We start from the raw sequence: 20874 nt of genomic DNA, 5'->3' as shown, positions 1-20874 counted from the left end.
GAAAGAAAGAAAGAAAGAAAGAAAGAAAGAAAGAAAGAAAGAAAGAAAGAAAGAAAGAAAGAAAGAAAGAAAGAAAGAAAGAAAGAAAGAAAGAAGAAAGAAAGAAAGAAAGAAAGAAAGAAAGAAAGAAAGAAAGAAAGAAAGAAAGAAAGAAAGAAAGAAAGAAAGAAAGAAAGAAAGAAAGAAAGAAAGAAAGAAAGAGAAAGAAAGAAAGAAAGAAAGAAAGAAGAAGAAAGAAAGAAAGAAAGAAAGAAAGAAAGAAAGAAGAAAGAAAGAAAGAAAGAAAGAAAGAAAGAAAGAAAGAAAGAAAGAAGAAGAAAGAAAGAAAGAAAGAAAGAAAGAAAGAAAGAAAGAAAGAAGAAAGAAAGAAAGAAAGAAAGAAAGAAAGAAAGAAAGAAGAAAGAAAGAAAGAAAGAAAGAGAAAGAAAGAAAGAAAGAAAGAAAGAAAGAAAAGAAAGAAAGAAAGAAAGAAAGAAAGAAAGAAAGAAAGAAAGAAAGAAAGAAAGAAAGAAAGAAAGAAAGAAAGAAAGAAAGAAAGAAAGAAAGAAAGAAAGAAAGAAAGAAAGAAAGAAAGAAAGAAAGAAAGAAAGAAAGAAAGAAAGAAAGAAAGAAAGATAAACCACCAACCATCTTGCAGATCATCTAAACTACCCATAACCTGCCTGCACCTTTATTATGCCAAGCCCAAGTTATCTGTAAGCAAATCCGATATGGAAGAAATATCCTCCTCTTCTGAAGCACCTGTTTGTTTTGGAATAATAACTCTTAACATTTCAGCAATAATATATTTGAGAAAAAGCGGGCAGCTTTATCGATACACTACCATAAGCCCAAGAGCTTAAAAAAAGAAGCCAATGAAGAATAGTTTGAATCCACCTAACAAGATCTTCTCTGACATTCTCCACAGGTTCATCATGGTCTACATACTGTAAAGAACTTGTATACTTTTCCAAATGGGTATATTAGTTGCTTATAAACAGGGAAAAAAGCTAGATGTCCAGTAATAGCAGAAAGAATCAATTCCATCTGACCACTGTATCTAACTGAGGTTACACCCTTTCCCCTGGAGGTGCAGTGTGAGATATAAGGCCGGACCGGCGGACACTGACTTTCACATTAAATTGTCCGTCTGCATTTCAAAAACATCAAACTGGATGGTCCATGAAAAATTGTAAAGATATGGGTCTAATCTACTTCTAATTTTCTTCCAAAATGTTATACTGGGTGAATACATTATGTTGTAACCAACTGGAACATCCTTGCTCCCCCATACTTTTTTCTAGACACGGAACTGACCTGTGTGTGCTACTGTTTTCTTGGATACAACTTTAAGCATGTTTTTCTTGACTCTTCTGACATTTTCTTGTAAATTATATTCAATCTGTAGTGTAATTAGCAACTAATATCTAGTATAATTTGGCCTTTGAAGATCACAAAAATGGGCCTGGAAATTGTTGAGAAGCCATCTCCAGGCATCTAAAACCCTTCAACTTCTGGGGCCTTAAGGCAGGCTCCAGACCACCGGCTGCACTGTTCCGGCCCTTTGGCCTGTCATTCGGACAGGCTGAAATTTGGACGGACAGACAACATTTCAGACTTGTCTGTCCTGCGACAGTCTGCTTAAAATTCCTTATTTCCCCACACTGAGGTGTATGCATGGAGGGCCACAAGGTGCAAGGAGTGTAGGACTTGCTGTGTCCAAGGACTGTTTGGGATCTTCAGAGGCAAGTGGGGCTTGAAAATATCTTCCCAATATTAACCAGGATCTTCGGCATTTCTTTCCCTTAATCCCTTTATCACAACCTTATTCTTTGTCTTCCAGACCCCATGACTGTGGTCAAGGTGGATGCCTCTGAGGTGGGAGTCGGGGTCATGTTGTCCCAGTGGTAACAAGACAGATCCAAACTCTTAGCCACGTAGCTATCCCTGAAGGAGCTAAAGTGCAGCTCATTATCCCTTCAAATGTACTCTCGGTTCAGCCAGCCTGGGAGTACTCTGGAGAGCCCAACTTCTCATTCCTTACTAAGCCTGGTGCGCAATGTTTTTGCATTCCTTTGTACTTTACAATTACCCATCATGTAACTATACCAAGGCTGATGCTTTCTCATATCTATGATCTATGCCGCAGAATCCCAATGATCCTTCCGCCCACCCACTTGGTCAGTTCCACCCTTTGGGATATTGAGCAAGAAATCACTGCAGCCACAGTTGCAGCCCAAGACAATGTGACAGACCAATCAAGAAAGTGATGCGGCTTTTTGAGCCAGGCTTATCATATTATTTGATAAAAAGATGCTTGGGAGTCATATGTACCCAACATCTCAATATACGCTCCCAAAAAGTCCTCATCTACTGCCTGCTGGGACATTCTTGAGGATATACCAACTTGTCCCTCTTCCAGGTGTTCCCACTGTATACCCAACTGCAGAGACCATGTTCAACCACATCCTCCATCAATATAGCCTTTCTGAAAATAGAATTTTTAAACAAGGTATACAGTTCAGGTACGCAGGTGTGGGGGGTGCTTATGATGGGTCAGGTGTGGAAAGGGTCTGGACGTAGAAACCCGGTGCCTCGTCTTGTCCCATCTTGCCTTTTCAGATACTTGGCTTCATATTTTTAGATAGCATGAGCAATAACCTCAACTCTGCTAGCCCTGTTAAGGACTTTTCACTTCCAGGTTTATCCAGTTTGACTATTTGAACACTTCAGATATTACATCACTTCAGTTTGCTGTAAACACCCTTGAATTAGAGTTCACATTCTGGACACATTTATCCTAAGTGCTTTTACGAGAGAGGCAGAACCACAACAGTGGCTCTCAAGCAGTACTGGGATGTAAACGTTCATCTTTAAAGTCACGAGTCAACCCTCGGCACTCCTATTTGAAACAGTAGCACATACGCATGTATATACTCGTAAGAATTTGCTATGCTTTCATTAGCTCTACTGTTTTCATCCAAACACATACCTTTATAAAATGCATTAGTAAATAAGGTTCAATAAAACCAGCTCCTGTTTACCTATCTCTCAGTTCTGCCTCTTTAGTGATGGTCTGCTGCAACATTTTGTTGTGACGCTCCAAAAGTGTGTCATATTCAGTCTGAAGCTGCTGCAGCTCGACATTGCAGCTCTGTGCATTAAGTTGACTTTCTTGCAGTTTGGACCTCAACTGCTCCAGCATGGTCTCCATGTTCTCCCTGCTCAGTGCAAAAAATACACAGAATATCAGTTAGTGCTTGACGTGTTACTGTGTGTATCATCACAACTGCTTTAACCTATTAGAGAACTGCATAAACCTTAAGAAATTAAGAGTTGCACTGCAAAAATGTGAGATACTTGACACCAGGATTGCACCAAATGCACACATATTGGACAGTATGTTTGCACAAAACCTAACTTTCAGTCACTGAATTTCAGATTAAAGCTTTATGTACATAATTAATCTCACTTTTACTCGCTGGCCCTCATTTATCACTCTTAATTTCATGTAGATTGATAACTAGTGCAGATCCGAGTATAAATCATCGTACGACAGGGTTCATGTGTGATTCATGAAACATTCATATCTCGCCAGCCCAGTGTAAGAATGATCAGGGGTTGATAAACATGGCAGATGAAAAATCATCATTTAAATAACCTCATCTCTAAATAAATAGGCCATGCCCCCAGCCTTTATACCATGGAGCAGCGTAATACAGCCAAGAAGAGATACTTCTCCACCCTTGAAATAGAAGCTCTAATGTTTCAAATTTAATTGCGCTAATCATTTCTATTTGGCAGACTGAAAAGTAGCATCGTAGGAACTCAGAAAAACACAGTGTAGAAAGAAATCACTACTGCGTTGCTGTCAACATTCAAACCCCAGCTGACGTTTGAATATTTAATTTATACATCTGATATATGTATAGCCTATATACTGTATATAAGAGTCATTGAATATAATAGGCCCGCCGATGACCTGGCGACTTGTCCAGGGTGTACCCCGCCTCTTGCCCATAGTCAGCTGGGACAGACTTCAGCTTGCCTGCAACCCTATACAGGATAAGCGGCTACAGATAATGGATGGATCAATATAATAGCTTATAGCACAAATCTTAACATGTAGGTAAAGGGGAAAAAAAAAAAAAAGAACAACCAGATCTCAAACTCGTCGCCAAAAATGATACAGTTGTGGTGTTTCTCCACTTCCTCATTTTAATGATGTTTCAGATCAATCAGAGCCAGGCACTTGTGGCATTCAAACTTCAGCAAGACAAAACAGTCTGGAGCCCCACAGAGCCAGACAACCGCGAGCTGAGAGAGAGAAAATCCTCCGCCCCCTGTGCCGACACATCACCACCACCCTGGATGCCTTGGGAGATGAAAGCGACTTAATAGCCACTCGTCACTCTCTATAAAAATCTCTGGGCCCCCCAAAAAAATACAACTCTCTCACACCTGTTAGGTCTTCTAACAGAGCCAGAAGTGCCATTATTGAGATTTGATGACTGGCAAAGTTCTTCTTTGAACAGCTGACTGAATAAGCATCTAACCTGTCGCACTGCAAATCAGTTAGACTACCCCTTGCTTTTAATTGCTTGTAATGAGGTTACCATAACCTAGACTAACAAGTACTGTAGGCTCAAAATGAAAGAAATTAATCTTGCACCAAAAAAACCTGTTAACCCCGGTAATTCCAAACAACTTGAAAATACCGAGCCTGTGTTAGGGATATATGATCTATGGTCTAATAAAAACTCACCACTCAGCTTTACTAAGCTGCACTGTATGTTCATGCTGACTCAAAAGTTCCGTACATGAAGTGAGACTTGATCGTAGCCTCTGCTCACACCCACATTAATAAACGCAGAGCTTTGCGTGTAAATGACTGTACAGTCGTGGCCAAAAGTTTTGAGACTGACACAAATTTTGACTTTTACAAAGTTTGCTCCTTCAGTGTTTTTAGATCTTTTTGTCAGATGTTTCAATGGTATACTGAAGTACCGTTATACGCATTTCATAAGTTTCAAAGGCTTTTATTGACAAATACATCAAGTTGATGCAGAGTGTCAATATTTACAGTGTTGACCCTTCTTTTTCAAGACTCCTGCAATTCGCCCTGGCATGCTGGATATCAGCTTCTGGGCCAAATCCTGACTGATGGCAACCCATTCTTGCATAATCAGTGCTTGGAGTTTGTCACAATTTTGGGGTTTTTGTTTGTCCACCCGCTTTTTGAGGATTGACTACAGGTTCTCATTTTTCCAGATGTCCCAAACAGTCCGAAGGGGGCTTGATCAGAGAAAATGACTTTCTGTAGGACTTTTTGCAGTCTGTAGAGGCCTAGGGTAAAGTTATTTTCTCTGATGAAGCCCCCTTCAGACTGTTTGCGACATCTGGAAAAATGATTGTCCGGAGAAGAAAAGGTGAGCGCTACCATGAGTCCTGTGTCATGCCAACAATACAGAATCCTGAGACTATTCATGTGTGGCACTGTTTCTCATCCAAGGGAGTGGACTCACTCACAATTTTGCCTAAGAACACTGCCATGAATAAAGAATGGTATCAAAACATCCTTCAAGAGCAACTTCTCCCAACGATCCAGGAGCAATTTGGTGATGAATGATGCTTTTTCCAGCATGATGGAGCACCATGTCACAAGGCAAAAGTGATAACTAAGTGGCTTGGGGAACAAAAGATTGAAATTTGGGATCCATGGCCAAGAAACCCCCCCAGATCTTAATCCCATCGAGAACCTGTAGTCAATCCTCAAAAAACAGGTAGACAAACAAAAACCCAAAAATTGTGATAAACTCCAAACACTGATTATGCAAGAATGGGTTACCATCAGTCAGGATTTGGCCCAGAAGCTGATCTCCAGCATGCCAGAGCGAATTGCAGGAGTCTTGAAAAAGAAGGGTCAACACTGTAAATACTGACTCTTTTGGCCACCACTGCATGTCCAGTTTTCGTTTTGTAAATGAGGGCCACAGTATTTCAAGTGCTTACTGAAGGTGATGCAACAATGGCACTATTACACAGTTAAAACACTACAGTGAAATAAACCCTGCCCATGAAACTGTATGACTGTTACATTTTTGAATGGAAATGCATTACCTTGTATCCCATTATGCACAACAGAAGAAACGTCCCAAAGACTGAAATTGTGATGTCTCATCAGCAACACAAATGCAGCATAAACAGCATAATAACGGAAGAAAACCTCACCTTTCCTGTTTGGAAAAGTCACCATCGTTTTGAGAAGAGCTCTTATTTTTCTGCTGCTTGAGCACATTGTGTACTCGCACCTTGTAACCCTCAAACTCGGACTTGGTGGACTCAAATTCAGCCTGCAAATTACATTACACATATAAGAAGTACAGAAAAATGTACATTTCTACAACAATATTAAACAGTAACTGTAATTCATAATCTATTGATGTGTTAAGAAGTGTCTGCAAGTCAGATACTTCTTAACAAAAAGACCTTTAACCTTTATTCCCTTATTATTCCTGGCATTACATCAGAGTGTACTGTTCAGTGCATAATTTGCACCCTATTCAGAGTTGAGGTAGGTGTGCACTGTAAGTATTGAATACCAAAACTGTACCCATCTGTATTTAGAACTCGGATGTAAATTGTGAATTAAGAGCTATTGAGAAATTACACAAGATGGTTGAGTTTTTGGTTGAGAAATTGCACAAGGTTGAGTTTGACCACATAGCAGCTCGAGTGAGGAGCAGTCCAGCCCTGCTGTCTGAAAGCTTGACATGCTGATATTGAGCTGAAAGTACGGGTGAAAACTGGAATGCCATCCAATGCCAATGTGAAATGCATAATTAAATAAGACACGCTTAATTAACATTATTGTCGCATTAAAGCCGGTAAAAGGAGTTATGAAAGAGAAGGGCACTCAGAAGAGTGCATATCGCTGCCAAGCCACATATTCAGATCTGCATCAAAATCTAAAATCAATTGTTTCTTGGGCCCATGGCTCACTTTTCCTCAAAAGCTCATCAAAATCCGTTCACTACTTTTTGAGTTACAGTGTCTTGCAAAAGTATTCATCCCCCTTGGCGTTTGTCCTGTTTTATTGCATTACAAGCTGGAATTAAAATGGATTTTTGGAGGGTTAGCACCATTTGATTTGCACAACATGCCTACAACTTTAAAGGTTCAAATTGTTGTTTTATTGTCTCATCTCATTATCTCTAGCCGCTTTATCCTGTTCTACAGGGTCGCAGGCAAGCTGGAGCCTATCCCAGCTGACTACGGGCGAAAGGCGGGGTACACCCTGGACAAGTCGCCAGGTCATCACAGGGCTGACACATAGACACAGACAACCATTCACACTCACATTCACACCTACAGTCAATTTAGAGTCACCAGTTAACCTAACCTGCATGTCTTTGGACTGTGGGGGAAACCGGAGCACCCAGAGGAAACCCACGCGGACACGGGGAGAACATGCAAACTCCTCACAGAAAGGCCCTCGCCGGCCACGGGGCTCGAACCCGGACCTTCTTGCTGTGAGGCGACAGCGCTAACCACTACACCACCGTGCCGCCTGTTTTATTGTGATACAAACAATAATTAAGATGAAAAAAAAAATAGAAATCTGGGAGTGTGCATAGGTATTCAGCCCCAAAGTCAATAGCTTATAGAGCCACCTTTTGCTGCAATTACAGCTGCAAGTCTCTTGGGGAATATCGCTATTAGATTAGCACATCTAGCCACTGGGATTTTTGTCCATTCCTCAAGGCAAAACTGCTCCAACTCCTTCAAGTTAGATGGGTTGTGTTGGTGTACAGCAATCTTCAAGTTATGCCACAGATTCTCAATTGGACTGAGGTTTGGGCTTTGACTAGGCCATTTCAAGGCATTTAAATGTTTCCCTTTAAATCATTCCAGTGTAGCTTTAGCAGAATGTTTAGGGTCATTGTCATGCTGGAATGTGAACCTTTGTCCCACACTGCAAAAAACTGAAAACTGAATTTGAGGAGAAAATTACTTAATACTAGTGAAATTATCTTGCTGCATGGACAGATATTTTTACTTGATAAGACATCTTAGAATAAGTTGATTGCAACCTAGAACTCGGTTTAATAATCTCAGAATTGGTGTCGTGTATTCTTCTACTAGGAAATGTTAGATCATTTCAACTATTTTCAAGATATTTTGGCTTGCCAAGATATAATTTTTTCCAGTGCAGTCTCAAACCTCTGGCCGATTCAAACAGGTTTTCCTCCAGAATTGCCCTGTGTTCAGTGCCATCCATCTTTCCTTCAATCCTGACCAGCTTTCCTGTCCCTGCAGATGGAAAATATCCCCACAGCATGATGCTGCCACCACCATGCTTCGCTATAGGAATGGTGTTCTCAGGGTGATGGATTTGTGCCACACATGGCATTTTCCATGATGGCCAAGTAGTTCAATTTTAGTCTCATTTGACCAGAGAATCTTCTTCCATGTGTTTGGGGAGTCTGCCACATGTTGTTGGGCAAACTCCAAATGTGTTTTCATAAGCAATGACTTTTTTCTGGCCACTCTTCCATAAAGCCCCGCTCTGTGGAGTGTACAGCTTAAAGTGGTCCGATGGACAGATACTCCCATCTCCACTGTGGATCTTTGCAGCTCCTTCAGTGTTATCTTTGGTGTCTTTGTTGGATCTCTGATTAATGCCCTCCTTGCCGGGTCTGTGAGTTTTGGTGGGCGACCTTCTCTCATCAGGGTTGTAGTGGTGCTATATTCTTTCCATTTTGCTATAATGGATTTAATGGTGCTCCCTGGAATATTCAAAGTTTGGGATATTTTTTATAACCCAACCCTGATCTATAATTCACAACTTTGTCTCTGACCTGTTTGGAGGCTCCTTGGTTTTCATGTTGCTTGTTTAGTAGTGTTGCAGAGTCAGGGTCCTTCCAGAACAGGTTGATTTATACAGACATCATGTGACAGATGATGTGACACTTTGATTGCACACAGGTGGACCTTAATCCACTAATTATGTGACTTATGAAGTGAATTTGTTGGACCAGCTCTTATTTAGGGGTTTCAGACGAAAGGAGGTGAATACCTACGCACACTCCAGATTTCTGTTTTTTTATCTTAGTTATTGTTTGTATCACAATTAAAAAAAAACAAAAAACGCACACAATTTGCATGTTTAAAAGTGGTGGGCATGTTGTGTAAATCAAATTATGTTAACCCTCCAAAAATTCATTTTAATTGCAGCTTGTAATCCAACAAAAAAGGACAACACCAAGGGGGATGAATACTTTTGCAAGACACTGTATGTTGAGAACAGGCAAACATACAGAGGAGAAAATCTCCTCCAATACAGCTGGCGGAGATAATTAAATTTATGTGAGCTTTAATTGTAGCAGATGAATGCTCAGTCAGCTTATCCTTTAAACCGCTGGCATGTTTTCCTTACAGGAGAGCACATCAAATTAACAGATATAGCATGATAAAAGTGTGAAAACCCTATTTATTTTTAAATTATCTCTTGCTTTCATGTTACACTGTATTACACTTGAGCTATGAAGCCATTTTATTTTCGGTCCTCACGAACTCCCTGGAATTAGTTTTCCAGGACAGCATGTTGACGAAACTGCTGCTCATCATGAACAATGACTCTCACTGCCTCTATGAATACCTCATCATGTACCGTAGCAGAGCAGCTTCAGCTTCCACATTTTCTATCCCTGAAACCTGTCTCAGACACTTCTACTCATGAAAAATCTTGTAACCTCAGTGGCATAAACCACATGCAGATGATTTGCACAACCTGAAAACCAGACCCAGAAAAGTAACATGAGCAGGTACTTAGTGTATCCATGAATGAATATGCATAAACATACAGTACCAGTCAAAAGTTTGGACACACCTTCAAATTCAGTGTTCTTTCTTTATTTTTATTGGTTAACAGACACTTCATGTCTTAAAGTAATGATGGATGTTTCTCTTTACTTAGCTGAGCGGTTCTTGATATAATATGGATTACTATAGTTGTGGTGTGGAATCGGGCTATTTACTGTATTTTTATTATTTACTATTTGATCTCAAACGCATTAAGGAGGCAATAAATCCCACTAATTTACTTTTGACGAGGCACACCTGTTAATTGAAAAGCATTCCAGGTGACTACCTCATGAAGCTGGTTAAGATAATGCCAAATGTGTGTAAAGCGTCATCAAGGTAAATGGTGGCTACTTTGAAGAATCTAAAATATTTAAACACTTTTTTGTTTACTGCATAATTAACAATTATTCCACGATATCGAGTCATACATGAGCTGATAGCTGATGGCTATAAGCCATTTATGACGAGATTGAGTGGAATAATTGCTTTATTATATGGGTTCACTGGATTTTGAGAAACCGAGCATTTTTATTTTTTGCAAATTTGAGAAATAAAAAGTTTATACAAAACGACCAACAAAATCATTTCCACTTATGCAGACTTCTTAAAAACCTATCGATGGCTGCACAAATTGACTTTAGTGCTGTTTTTTTTGTAGAAAGTGCTGTCTTACTGTTGTGCTGAGGTACAGAATAGCTTTAGACATTTATTTAATTCTTCCTTGGACATTTCAGTTATGTAATTTTCAAACTTCTTTGAGCTTCTGAACCAGTCTAAAAAAAAATAAAAAATCAACAAATTTTAATGCTTAAAGATGAAGAACGTAAACAACCCGGTGAAATGACTAACAATTTGTGAAAAATATAATAATAAATAATAATAATAATAATAATAATTATGGAAAAAAATTTTAATTCTTACCTTCAGATACTTTTATAACAACGTATTTTGTTGTTGTTTTTTTTGTATTTTGGGGGGGGTTTGTTTTCAAGCAAAGTTTTTATTTCATGCTTGGTTGGTTCAGCAACACACACCGGCATTTTGTTTTTCTCTACTCATGGTATATGAGCTGATAGCCTAGTAGTAGAGTAGCCAATCAAGAGTGTGCGATTGCTCATATCCAGTGAATGTGGATAGAATAATTCCATAGTTTCAATATCTTCAGTATTGTTCTACAATGTAGAAAGTAGAGAATCAAAACACAGAACCACCTATGAATGAGTAGGGGTGTACAAACTTTTGACTGGTACTGTATACATTCCGCCTTGTGCATAAAGTTGGGTGACCATGAAGAAGGCATTCCAAATTGTTCGACTGTACACTCAAATATCCAGAGCCATTTGCTCAGAGCCTTTCATGCTAACAGATTAGCCCACTGTTGCAGTGTTTGCAAAAAAAAAAATGAATGAAGAGTTTATTTACCTTTGTCGAGCTCAGATCATTCTGTAAAGTGGTCACTTGATGCTGGTAGGAAGTGACTGACTTCTGATGTTGATCGCTCACTGACTTCAGCTGCTCCTGAAGCCTGTGCCGATCAGCAGTCAGTTCACTACACTGAATCTAAGATAAAAACACACAAACACAGACACTTATAGCAAAAGTACTGTTCTACTTCCTTACGTTACAGACTGCCAGGAAGTTAATTTTCTTTGCACAGTACTACACAGTGCAATGCACATGTTTTTCCCTACTTTTTTTCTGGTATTATCAAGTTCAGGAAGTGGATTCAAGACAATAAATATAGTGCTCTACTCTTTTCTTTCTTGCTGTTGTTGGATCTCCATTGTCAAGGCTACATCGATTGTAGTCTTTGGCTTTTACTGTTCACAACACTGTCCTTACATGTCATTACAAGTACAGACAGACATGTGACCGATCATTTGTGTCGGTGTAGTAGAAAGAAAAAAGGTAAGCTCCTTCCTTTGCGGTGTTGTTACAGCAAGAGCAGAAATAAGGAGACAGCCCAACTATTCAGCCCCCTGAAATAGTAAGCATGGATGGCGTTTCAACACCGGCATGATGAGGAGCTGGGGTACTTTAATCGACTACCCATATAGGGTTATGGCCACAGCGTTCAGGTGACGACTTTTTGGTGGCCACTCCAATACTTAGACTATGTTGTCTTTAAGCCATTTTGTTAAATCTTTGGCGGTACAGTGGGTATACAACCCCAATTCCAAAAAAAAAATTGAGATGCTGTGTAACACGGAAATAAAACCAGAATGCAAATGATTTGCATATGATGGAAACCCTAAATTTCATTGAAAATAGTATGAAGACAACATCAAAATGTTGAAACTGAGAAATTTTATTCTTTATTGAAAAATATATGCTCATTTTGAATTTGATGCCAGCAACACGTTTCAAAAAAAAAAAAAGCTGGAACAGGAGCATGTTTACCATTGTGTTGCATCACCTCTACTTTTAACAACCGTCTGTAAATATTTCAGAACTGAGGAGAGCTGTAGTTTTGAAAGTGAAATCTTCTCACATTCTTGCCAGATATCATATTTTGCACATTATAATGCATCAAATGTTTTAAATAGGAGACAGGTCTGGACTGCAGACAGGCCAGTTTAGCACCCAGACTCTTTTACTACAGAGCCATGCAGTTTTAATATGTGCAGAAAGTGGTTTGGCATTATCTTGCTGAAAGAAGGAAGGCCTTCTCTGAAAAAGATTTTGTCTGGATGGCAGCATATTGCTCTGAAACATGTATATATCATTCAGCATTAATGATGTCTTTCAAGATGTACAAGCTACCCATGTCATGTGCACTAATGCACCCTCGTACCATCAGAGATGCTGGCTTTTTAACTGTGTGGTGATAACAAGCCAGATGGTCTCTCTCCTCTTTCACCTGGAGGACGTGATGTCCATGATTTCTAAAAAGAATTTCTACTTCTGATTCATCAGACCTTCGTAAAAGAGCTTGGGCCCAGAGAAGGTGGCAGTGTTTCTGGATATTGACTATATCTGGTTTTAACTTGCATTTGGGGATACAGTAATGAACTGTTTTCAAAGCACAGACGATGGTTTTCTGAAGTGTTCCTGAGCCCATACAGTGATTTCCACTTCAGATGCATGTCTGCTTTTAATGCAGTGTTGCCTGAGGGCCTGAAGATCACAGGCATCCAATATCAGTTTTCAGCCTTGTCTCTTGCAGACAGAGATTTCTCCAGATTCTCTGAATCTTTTAATGATATTATGTACCATAGATGATGTGATCCCCAAATTCTTCACAATTTTACATTGAGGAACATTTTTCTTAAAATTGTTGAACTGTTTGCCCTCGCAGTCTTTCACAGAGCTGTGAACCCCTCCCCATCTTTACTTCTGAGAGACTCTGCCTCTCTGGGATGATCTTTATATACACAATCATCTTACTGACCTGTTGCCAATTAACCCTCTGGGGTCTAGAGCATTGCCTGCGAAACTTGGCAGGTTTAGAATGAGTAGATCATGTATTTAGATTTCTCTTTGCATATTTTTATCATACAAGCATGATAAACATATTAACGGAAACTTTATACTTTACACTTTCCTATATGCCCACTGTCAAATAATATATTTTTTAAAATTACCGAAATTAGGTGAAACATAAAAACTTGTCACCTTACTCAGTCACATGCGAGTCAGAACGCTGAGCGCACACTTACGCATTCATATGACTATTCACATGGTAATGGCATGATAATCACTTTCACTCTTTCGGTTTCGATTGGTTTCTTTTTCGCGGTGGGAATGCCCACTGTAAACAGGATATGTCTGCCATAGTTTAGGCAGCCTGTTTGGAGGTAAAACTTGTTGCAAGATAGCACACAGATTTTATGCGCTTCGGATGATTCAGGACAGCGATTCAATTAAATCTTGAGAACTGCAACACTGATGAGCGGTGTCATTTTGAACTTCGACTCCATCCAGCCGAAGATCAACTCAAGTGTAAAATATTTCTTATGAGCATATCGGCTGATACGCACACTACAGCGCATGCATACACAGGAAAAATGACTGCGCATTTTTTTCCAGAGTTAAAAGTATTTTCCACAAAAATAGTTAATTTTGCTCTATTTTGAGTTTAGAGAGTAAAATTTGGAGTGGGAGCAAAATTACAGAGTAATTGTGTAACAGAGTTGGTTGTGGCTCTGAACTGAGTAAAACAGTATAATAGTTAATTTCAAGACACACTGAAAAGAGTCAAATACCAAAATAAAGTCAAATACCAGGTAAATGAAGCTGTTGTAAAAAGCAGTTTCAGAAGTGTGTTGGAATGTATGAAAAAACATTAATCTTACCCATTGTGATGAACCGTTTTGATCACCTGACCTGATGGGATGAAGAGCTGGCAGTGGGAGGGGTTTTCATTCTTCTCATCGAACGGAATTTTTTACACTTCTCATTGAATATCCTTCCCACTGTCAATCCTTTATCCCAAGACAATAGGACATAAATTTTCTGATGGCCAGTTAATTGCCTAAATCAATGGAGCAGATTTAGGTTTTTGTGCTTGATCCATTCCTAAGAATGAACAGAATCACCTCAAGTGACCAAAACAGTTCATCCCAATGGGAAAGGTTATGTTTTTTTGTTCCCCCCCCACACACATAGTTCTAAAATTGCTTTGTACAACATCTTCATTTATCTGTTATTTTTTTAAAGTACAAATCATGACATACATACTACATAGATATTGTTGTAGCTGAACTTGTGCTGAATACAAAAAATATATATATCATATGACTTTGAAAATACTGCTTAGATTTGTTGAAACTGAGAACAGAATCAGAGTATGCCAAAATCATTAGTGCCAGAAAACACCCTCAGACCCCAGAGGGTTAACCTATTAGGTTGTTTAAAAAAAAAAAAAAAAAAACATTCCACAACTTTTTCAGTCTTTTGTTGCCCCTGTCGCAACTTTTTTGAAATTCAAAATGAGCATACATTTAAAAACAAACAAACAAACAAACAAACAAACAAACAAACAAACAAACAAACAAACAAACAAACAAACAAACAGACAAACCCAATAAGACTTCTTAGTTTCAACATTTGATATGTTGTCTTTGTACTATTTTCAATAAAATATCAGGTTTTCATGTTTTGCTAGATCACATTCTGTTGTCGTACGTTTTCCACAGTATCCCAACTTTTTCTGGAATTGGGGTCATAATAAATCTACACACCCCTGTTGAAATTGCATGTTTTTGTGATGTAAAAAATTAAACCAAGATAGATACTTGCTCCCCTCTGATATTATACAGCAACCAACAAAATTCAAGTGAAAAACAAATAGAAGCCAGTCCTTTCTTGACTTGGAGCTTTGCTTTGGGTTGTTATGGTGCTGGAAGGTGAAATTGTTCTTGTACTTTTGTCAATTTTGGAGGGCCGTCCTGTTTTTGGTGCACCAGTTTCTGTACTTGTTGATGATGGTCTTCAGTGTTCCATGGTGCATCTAATGCCTTGGAAATTCAAAAACATTGGCCAAGGCAAAGGAGATGGTGGTGGATTTGGAAGACCAAAGTTCCTGCCTCTATCCTTGGGGAGGAGATAGAAGTCGAAAAATCCTACAAATACGTACCTTGGCGTGCACCTGAACAAGGGACTGGGGCTTGGACACCCAACACTGAGGCAGTCTACAAGAGGAGACTGCGCAGACTAAAAGCAGGAGATGTCAGCAGACTAAACAGACTGAAGGACAAACATTCTAAAGGAAAGCTGGACAGATAATGGGACCAATCTGGATTCCCTGGAGGCAGTTTTGCAGGACAGCATGCGGACTAAACTGCTGCTCATGAGCAAGGACCCTCACCCCCTCAATGACCACTTTATCATGAAGCAGTGCACTTTCAGCTTCAGACTGATCTAGCCACGGTGCAGCAAAGAACAATACAGGAGGTCCTTCTTACCCACCACTATCACACTGTACAACTCATCCATGCTGTGTTAACTGTGCAATAACAGCATTTTTCACATTCTGCCACAGTGTTTATTACTTTTAAAAGTAGACGGCCTTTCGAATTCATAAAATCTGTGAAATTTAGTTCCCTTTGAAATTTGGTCGTTATATGTTTATTTCTGTAATATCTAAAAAACAACCACAACCCCAGGCCATTCTGTGGCTGGGAAAGTTATTTAATTTGAGGGGATTCCCAAGCAAATAATGCGCATGAAATCGCTCGCTTCGCGCAGTCAAGCAGACAGAGGAAGTCCGTGTGTGTGTGCATGCGCAGGTTTACCTTGACCGTGCACTGACAGTTCCATCAGTGTCACTAAATGAACAGCTGATCACACCGAGGTGCTCACTGACCACTGATATTTATTAATTTGGTTCTCCATTTCCTTTTCTTCTCGCTTTCCGTTACTGTAGTTGGTCTTTCACGTTTCATTCGCACACTCATGTCCTCCATTTCCCTCTCCTGTTTCAAATTTGTATCCCACAATGTCTTGCGCGAACATGGAAAGCCCACCACGTGATGCATGATGTAGTATCTTGTATCGCGTCATGGTGTAGCAGGAAAAAAATAATGGAGAATTAAGGGCCATGTGGCCCTAAATTCATTAATTGTTCCATTGTGAGGAAAAAAAAAAAAACCTAATAAAATTGGAAGTCTGCAATTCAAATTCAGTAGTTTTCAGTCCACTCAACAAAAATAATTGGGTGTCCGAGAAAATTCTTATGACCTAAACTTTAAAAATCTGAAAGGCAGTATAGCTTTAATATTTCTTACGGTCACCTTTTTAAGTACAGTTAGCGAATGAGCACCTGCCCTATAACCACTTTACTTATTTTTGTTTCTAGTTAGAATTTCAAGTTGATCTTATTTTATTCTTATTTCCTTGAGTTTCTGTAATCTGTGTTCCCTGTGCACTGTCCAATTCCTTTGTTGTTCACTGTACTGCTGCAGCAAAACAACTTTCCTCAGAGATCAATAAAGTACTTCCTCTCCTCTCTCTCGACTACTTCCTCTTCCTCTCCCCCCTTGTCCCTCTCTCAAATCACAAATTATTGCTAATAAGCCCCCCCATTTTCCTCTCTACCTGTTCATTTTTTACTTGAATTTTTTTGGTCATTATATCACATTAAATGTGGAAAAAGATTTGACATGACTGATGTTGATTACCTTTTCCTTCCACAAAAACCTAAAATTTATCAGGGCTATGTCAACTTTTTATATCCACTGTATGCTTAGGATCACTGTCCTGCTCAAGGAACCAGCTGCAGCCAAATTTTAACTTTCTAGCTGATGCCTTGAGGTGTTGCTTCAGTATAATCCTCTTTCCTCATCTTTCCATATATTTTCTGAAAATGCTCCAGTTTATTTTCCAACAAAATGTCCCCACAACATGATGCTGCTACCCTCAAGCTTGACAGCTGGGATGTGTTCTTCAGATTAAAAGCCTCACCCTTTTTCCTCTGTAAACAGCTGACTATTATGGCCAATTATTACCTCGCCTGCTACGGAGTAAGCGGGGTGAGGTATTGTTTCCGGTTGGGTTTCTTTTTTCTTTTTGTTAATGATATTACAGGAAAATGGCTGGATCAATCTTCATTAAACTTTCAGTATAGATAGGCATTGGTCTCAAATAGAACCTCCAACATTTTGAGGGTCATCCGGTAAAGGTCACCAAAAAGGTCAAAATGGTTTTTGTTGTGGCTTGCGCTAGCCACTATATCATCGTGCTGTAAGAATGTAAGAGTGTAACAGTCTTCTGCGTGTTACATGGCCAGTGTATACAATTTGGTTCACCATTTGAAATAAATGGGCAAAAGAAATCGCGTTCAGACATGTTTATGCTTATTACAGAGGGAAAGTGCGTTCCACTGAGCTCTAGCGCCGGGCCATTTCCAGGAAATAAGAGTTTGGGTCATGGTGACAGCGTGTGTGTATGTCAGCCTCAGTTCGGAGGTTTCAGTTTTGAAAACTACAAGTAGTCAGAGTGGAATAATATAAAATACAGACACTTGGTATATCTTACTTCTGTGATTTTTAAATTGTTAATTTTTGGATTATGCTTCATTTTTGTGGCTACTGCCTCAGAGTAAATATATATGCTATATTTACTGTATGGACATGGGATCAGAAAATTTTATTTATAAGCAGTAGCCATACGTACCCACAGGGTACCTATTTTTTTTTTCACGATATCTTCCTTCATATTCATCATAAGTGCTACCAGGTGAGGTTTGTTTTGTCTGGCAACACTTGTTATGAAATGGTTCAATTTTTGTTTCATCTGACCAAACAACACTCCTCTGAAAGGCTAGGTCTTCATCATGGTGACTTGCAAACTTCAGATCCTGATGGATTTGGTCATTCATCCCACTTCCAACAAACGACAACTGTTTGTTCATTATTTGGTTCTAGATAGGGGCGGCACGGTGGTGTAGTGGTTAGCGCTGTCGCCTCACAGCAAGAAGGTCCGGGTTCGAGCCCCGAGGCCGGCGAGGGCCTTTCTGTGTGGAGTTTGCATGTTCTCCCCGTGTCCGCGTGGGTTTCCTCCGGGTGCTCCAGTTTCCCCCACAGTCCAAAGACATGCAGGTTAGGTTAACTGGTGACTCTAAATTGACTGTAGGTGTGAATGTGAGTGTGAATGGTTGTCTGTGTCTATGTGTCAGCCCTGTGATGACCTGGCGACTTGTCCAGGGTGTACCCCGCCTTTCGCCCGTAGTCAGCTGGGATAGGCTCCAGCTTGCCTGCGACCCTGTAGAAGGATAAAGCGGCTAGAGATAATGAGATGAGATGAGATGGGGGCGGCACGGTGGTGTAGTGGTTCGCACTGTCGCCTCACAGCAAGAAGGTCCTGGGTTAGGCTCTCGTTGGCCGCTGGGCTCATTCTGTGTGGAGTTTGCATGTTCTCCCCGTGTCCGCGTGGGTTTCCTCTAGGTGCTCCGGTTTCCCCCACAGTCCAAAAGACATGCAGGTTAGGATAATTGGTGGCTCTAAATTGACCGTAGGTGTGAATGTGAGTGTGAATGGTTGTCTATGTGTTAGCCCTGGCGACTTGTCCAGGGTGTACCCTGCCTCTCACCCACAGTCAGCTGGGATAGGCTCCAGCTTATCTGCGACCCTGTACAGGATAAGTGGCTACAGATAATGGTTGGATGGATGGTTCTAGATAGTAACTTTGAAATGTTACATGTCATAATTACATGCAAATTACATGTAAAGAGGCTGGAAATAAAAGGTAGAGCGAGAGGAGACCTAAAACAGAATCCTGTGGGACACCATAATGCAGAAGAATGTTAATTAATGCTAATTAGGGCTGTGACACTAGACCGGTAATTGGCTCCGCACAATGACACGCTGGCACATTTTTCTTCCTTATATTTCTGTTCCCATTTTATTCACCTGCTGTATTTGAACAACATACTGCATTACTAAAATGTCATCATGCATTTTAATTTCCATGATGACTGCACGTATAAGGAATTCATGCAATGAACACTAGAAAATGAGCAAACAGTTGGCCAGTAAGTAACCTATAAAATGATGGAGCATGCAAGAGTGATGGGAGCCCTCACACACTTGTCCTTAAACACATTTACCACCGACAGCGTGGACACACAGCTTTTTGTTATTGTGCTATGTAAACTCAATCCCAGTTGTTCTCAAAAATTCCAGAAGACTAAACGTACATATTGTTTTTACCTTGTAATTCTCCAGCTGCTGTTGAATAGCCTCTAATTCACCCTTTAGAGAAGACTGCAGAATCATCTGAGATGCTTCCTACAAAGCAAACACTGTTAGTTTTTTTGCTAATCTACAGAAACACAAGTGGACATTATGTCTCTCAAAGGCAGGGATCACATTGTAGAAATGAAGCGGCAGCAGCAGAGTGTAACAAAGTATTCACACCATAACAATTGACTGTCGTAAATGTTTTTTTTCTTTTTCCATTTCAGACGTCCTGCCACTATAAGAATTTTACAGTTTTGATGGTCAAAATGCCTGAAACTTTCCTTGGAAACATTGAACTGACAATGATGAGCATTCTGTTGAATAAGCTTCAACACTCTGCTCTTACATTATTAGCGTAACACTAGCTAGCTTTCCGGAACCACAGCAAACTAGAAATTCTGCCACTTCTGGCATTACTACCTCTGGTCAGTGTTATCCCTATCTAAAGGAAGTAAATATGTAAACCAATTAGTTTAAATATATAACTAGATGCACCCCCCCCCATGCCATTAACTTGTATCTTGCTTGCTATAGCCGCACTAATGATTTAACACTGTGCCAATAAGCTCATTAAATTGATCAGTGTGCCGTCATCTTATAATGCTGTCGGCGTAAACAAGCCAATAAGAATGTAATTACAGTAATTACAGATCACAGTTCATGATTTAATATTGTTACCATTATAACTTCTTACACACCACCCCGTCCGTTCATCATAAAGGAATTATTGCCGCTTTCGCCTCTGGCCAGATTTGTCTCATTATGTGTATTTTTAAGAGTGCTAGACACATAAAACTTAACCGAATTGAAAAACAATTCCATGAAGTTCAATATGTCGGGCAAATGATTGTTCCAATATGTACACAAAAGCGATACAAGGAAATCAAACAGGACTCTTTTCAACACTAAACACAGCAGATTATCTCCTAATCTGAACCTGAGGCATTTCTCTCAGTGACAGCAGGCATATCAGATGCTCGCTGGCCGTGCTGTGAAAATTGTGCATGCAGATGCTCATCTATGCTTCCAAATCTGTCACTGCTTAACTCTTGAATATTTTCTATCGAGAATACTAATCATTAAAAAGCTTATAATCTCTGCTTTCCAAAGAAATTCATCTTGTTAAGATCTGTTCAGTACTTTGGGAGTAACGGCAGGTTGAAGTTGGTACAACAGAGTTCACTCTCTGCTTGTGGGACGTCGGGAAACTGCCGGTGCTTTTTGAGTCACGGGAAAGCAGTCAGTCTCTCTCTCTCTCTCTCTCCTAATCAGTTTCCGACTGGATCACTCATGAATATCAATCCGATAACTTTTATAGGGATGTTCTCTCACACTCACTGTTTCTGAT

General features: G+C 39.7%; 1 protein-coding gene across 1 annotated transcript in view; it reads right to left on the bottom strand.

Moving 5' to 3' along the window:
- Positions 1 to 20874, bottom strand: part of LOC132891516 (GRIP and coiled-coil domain-containing protein 2-like) — an 83210-nt gene that overhangs the window by 13818 nt on the left and 48518 nt on the right. The window contains 4 exon segments of the mRNA XM_060929178.1: positions 3024 to 3200; positions 6211 to 6332; positions 11269 to 11406; positions 19497 to 19574. Of these exon segments, the coding sequence (XP_060785161.1) occupies positions 3024 to 3200; positions 6211 to 6332; positions 11269 to 11406; positions 19497 to 19574 (515 nt within the window).

The sequence above is a fragment of the Neoarius graeffei genome, chromosome 9 (assembly GCF_027579695.1).
Source record: "Neoarius graeffei isolate fNeoGra1 chromosome 9, fNeoGra1.pri, whole genome shotgun sequence".
In the NCBI taxonomy this organism is placed as follows: domain Eukaryota; kingdom Metazoa; phylum Chordata; class Actinopteri; order Siluriformes; family Ariidae; genus Neoarius; species Neoarius graeffei.
The sequence above is the reverse complement of the archived record's forward strand: the minus strand, read 5'-3'. Positions and strand labels throughout refer to the sequence as shown.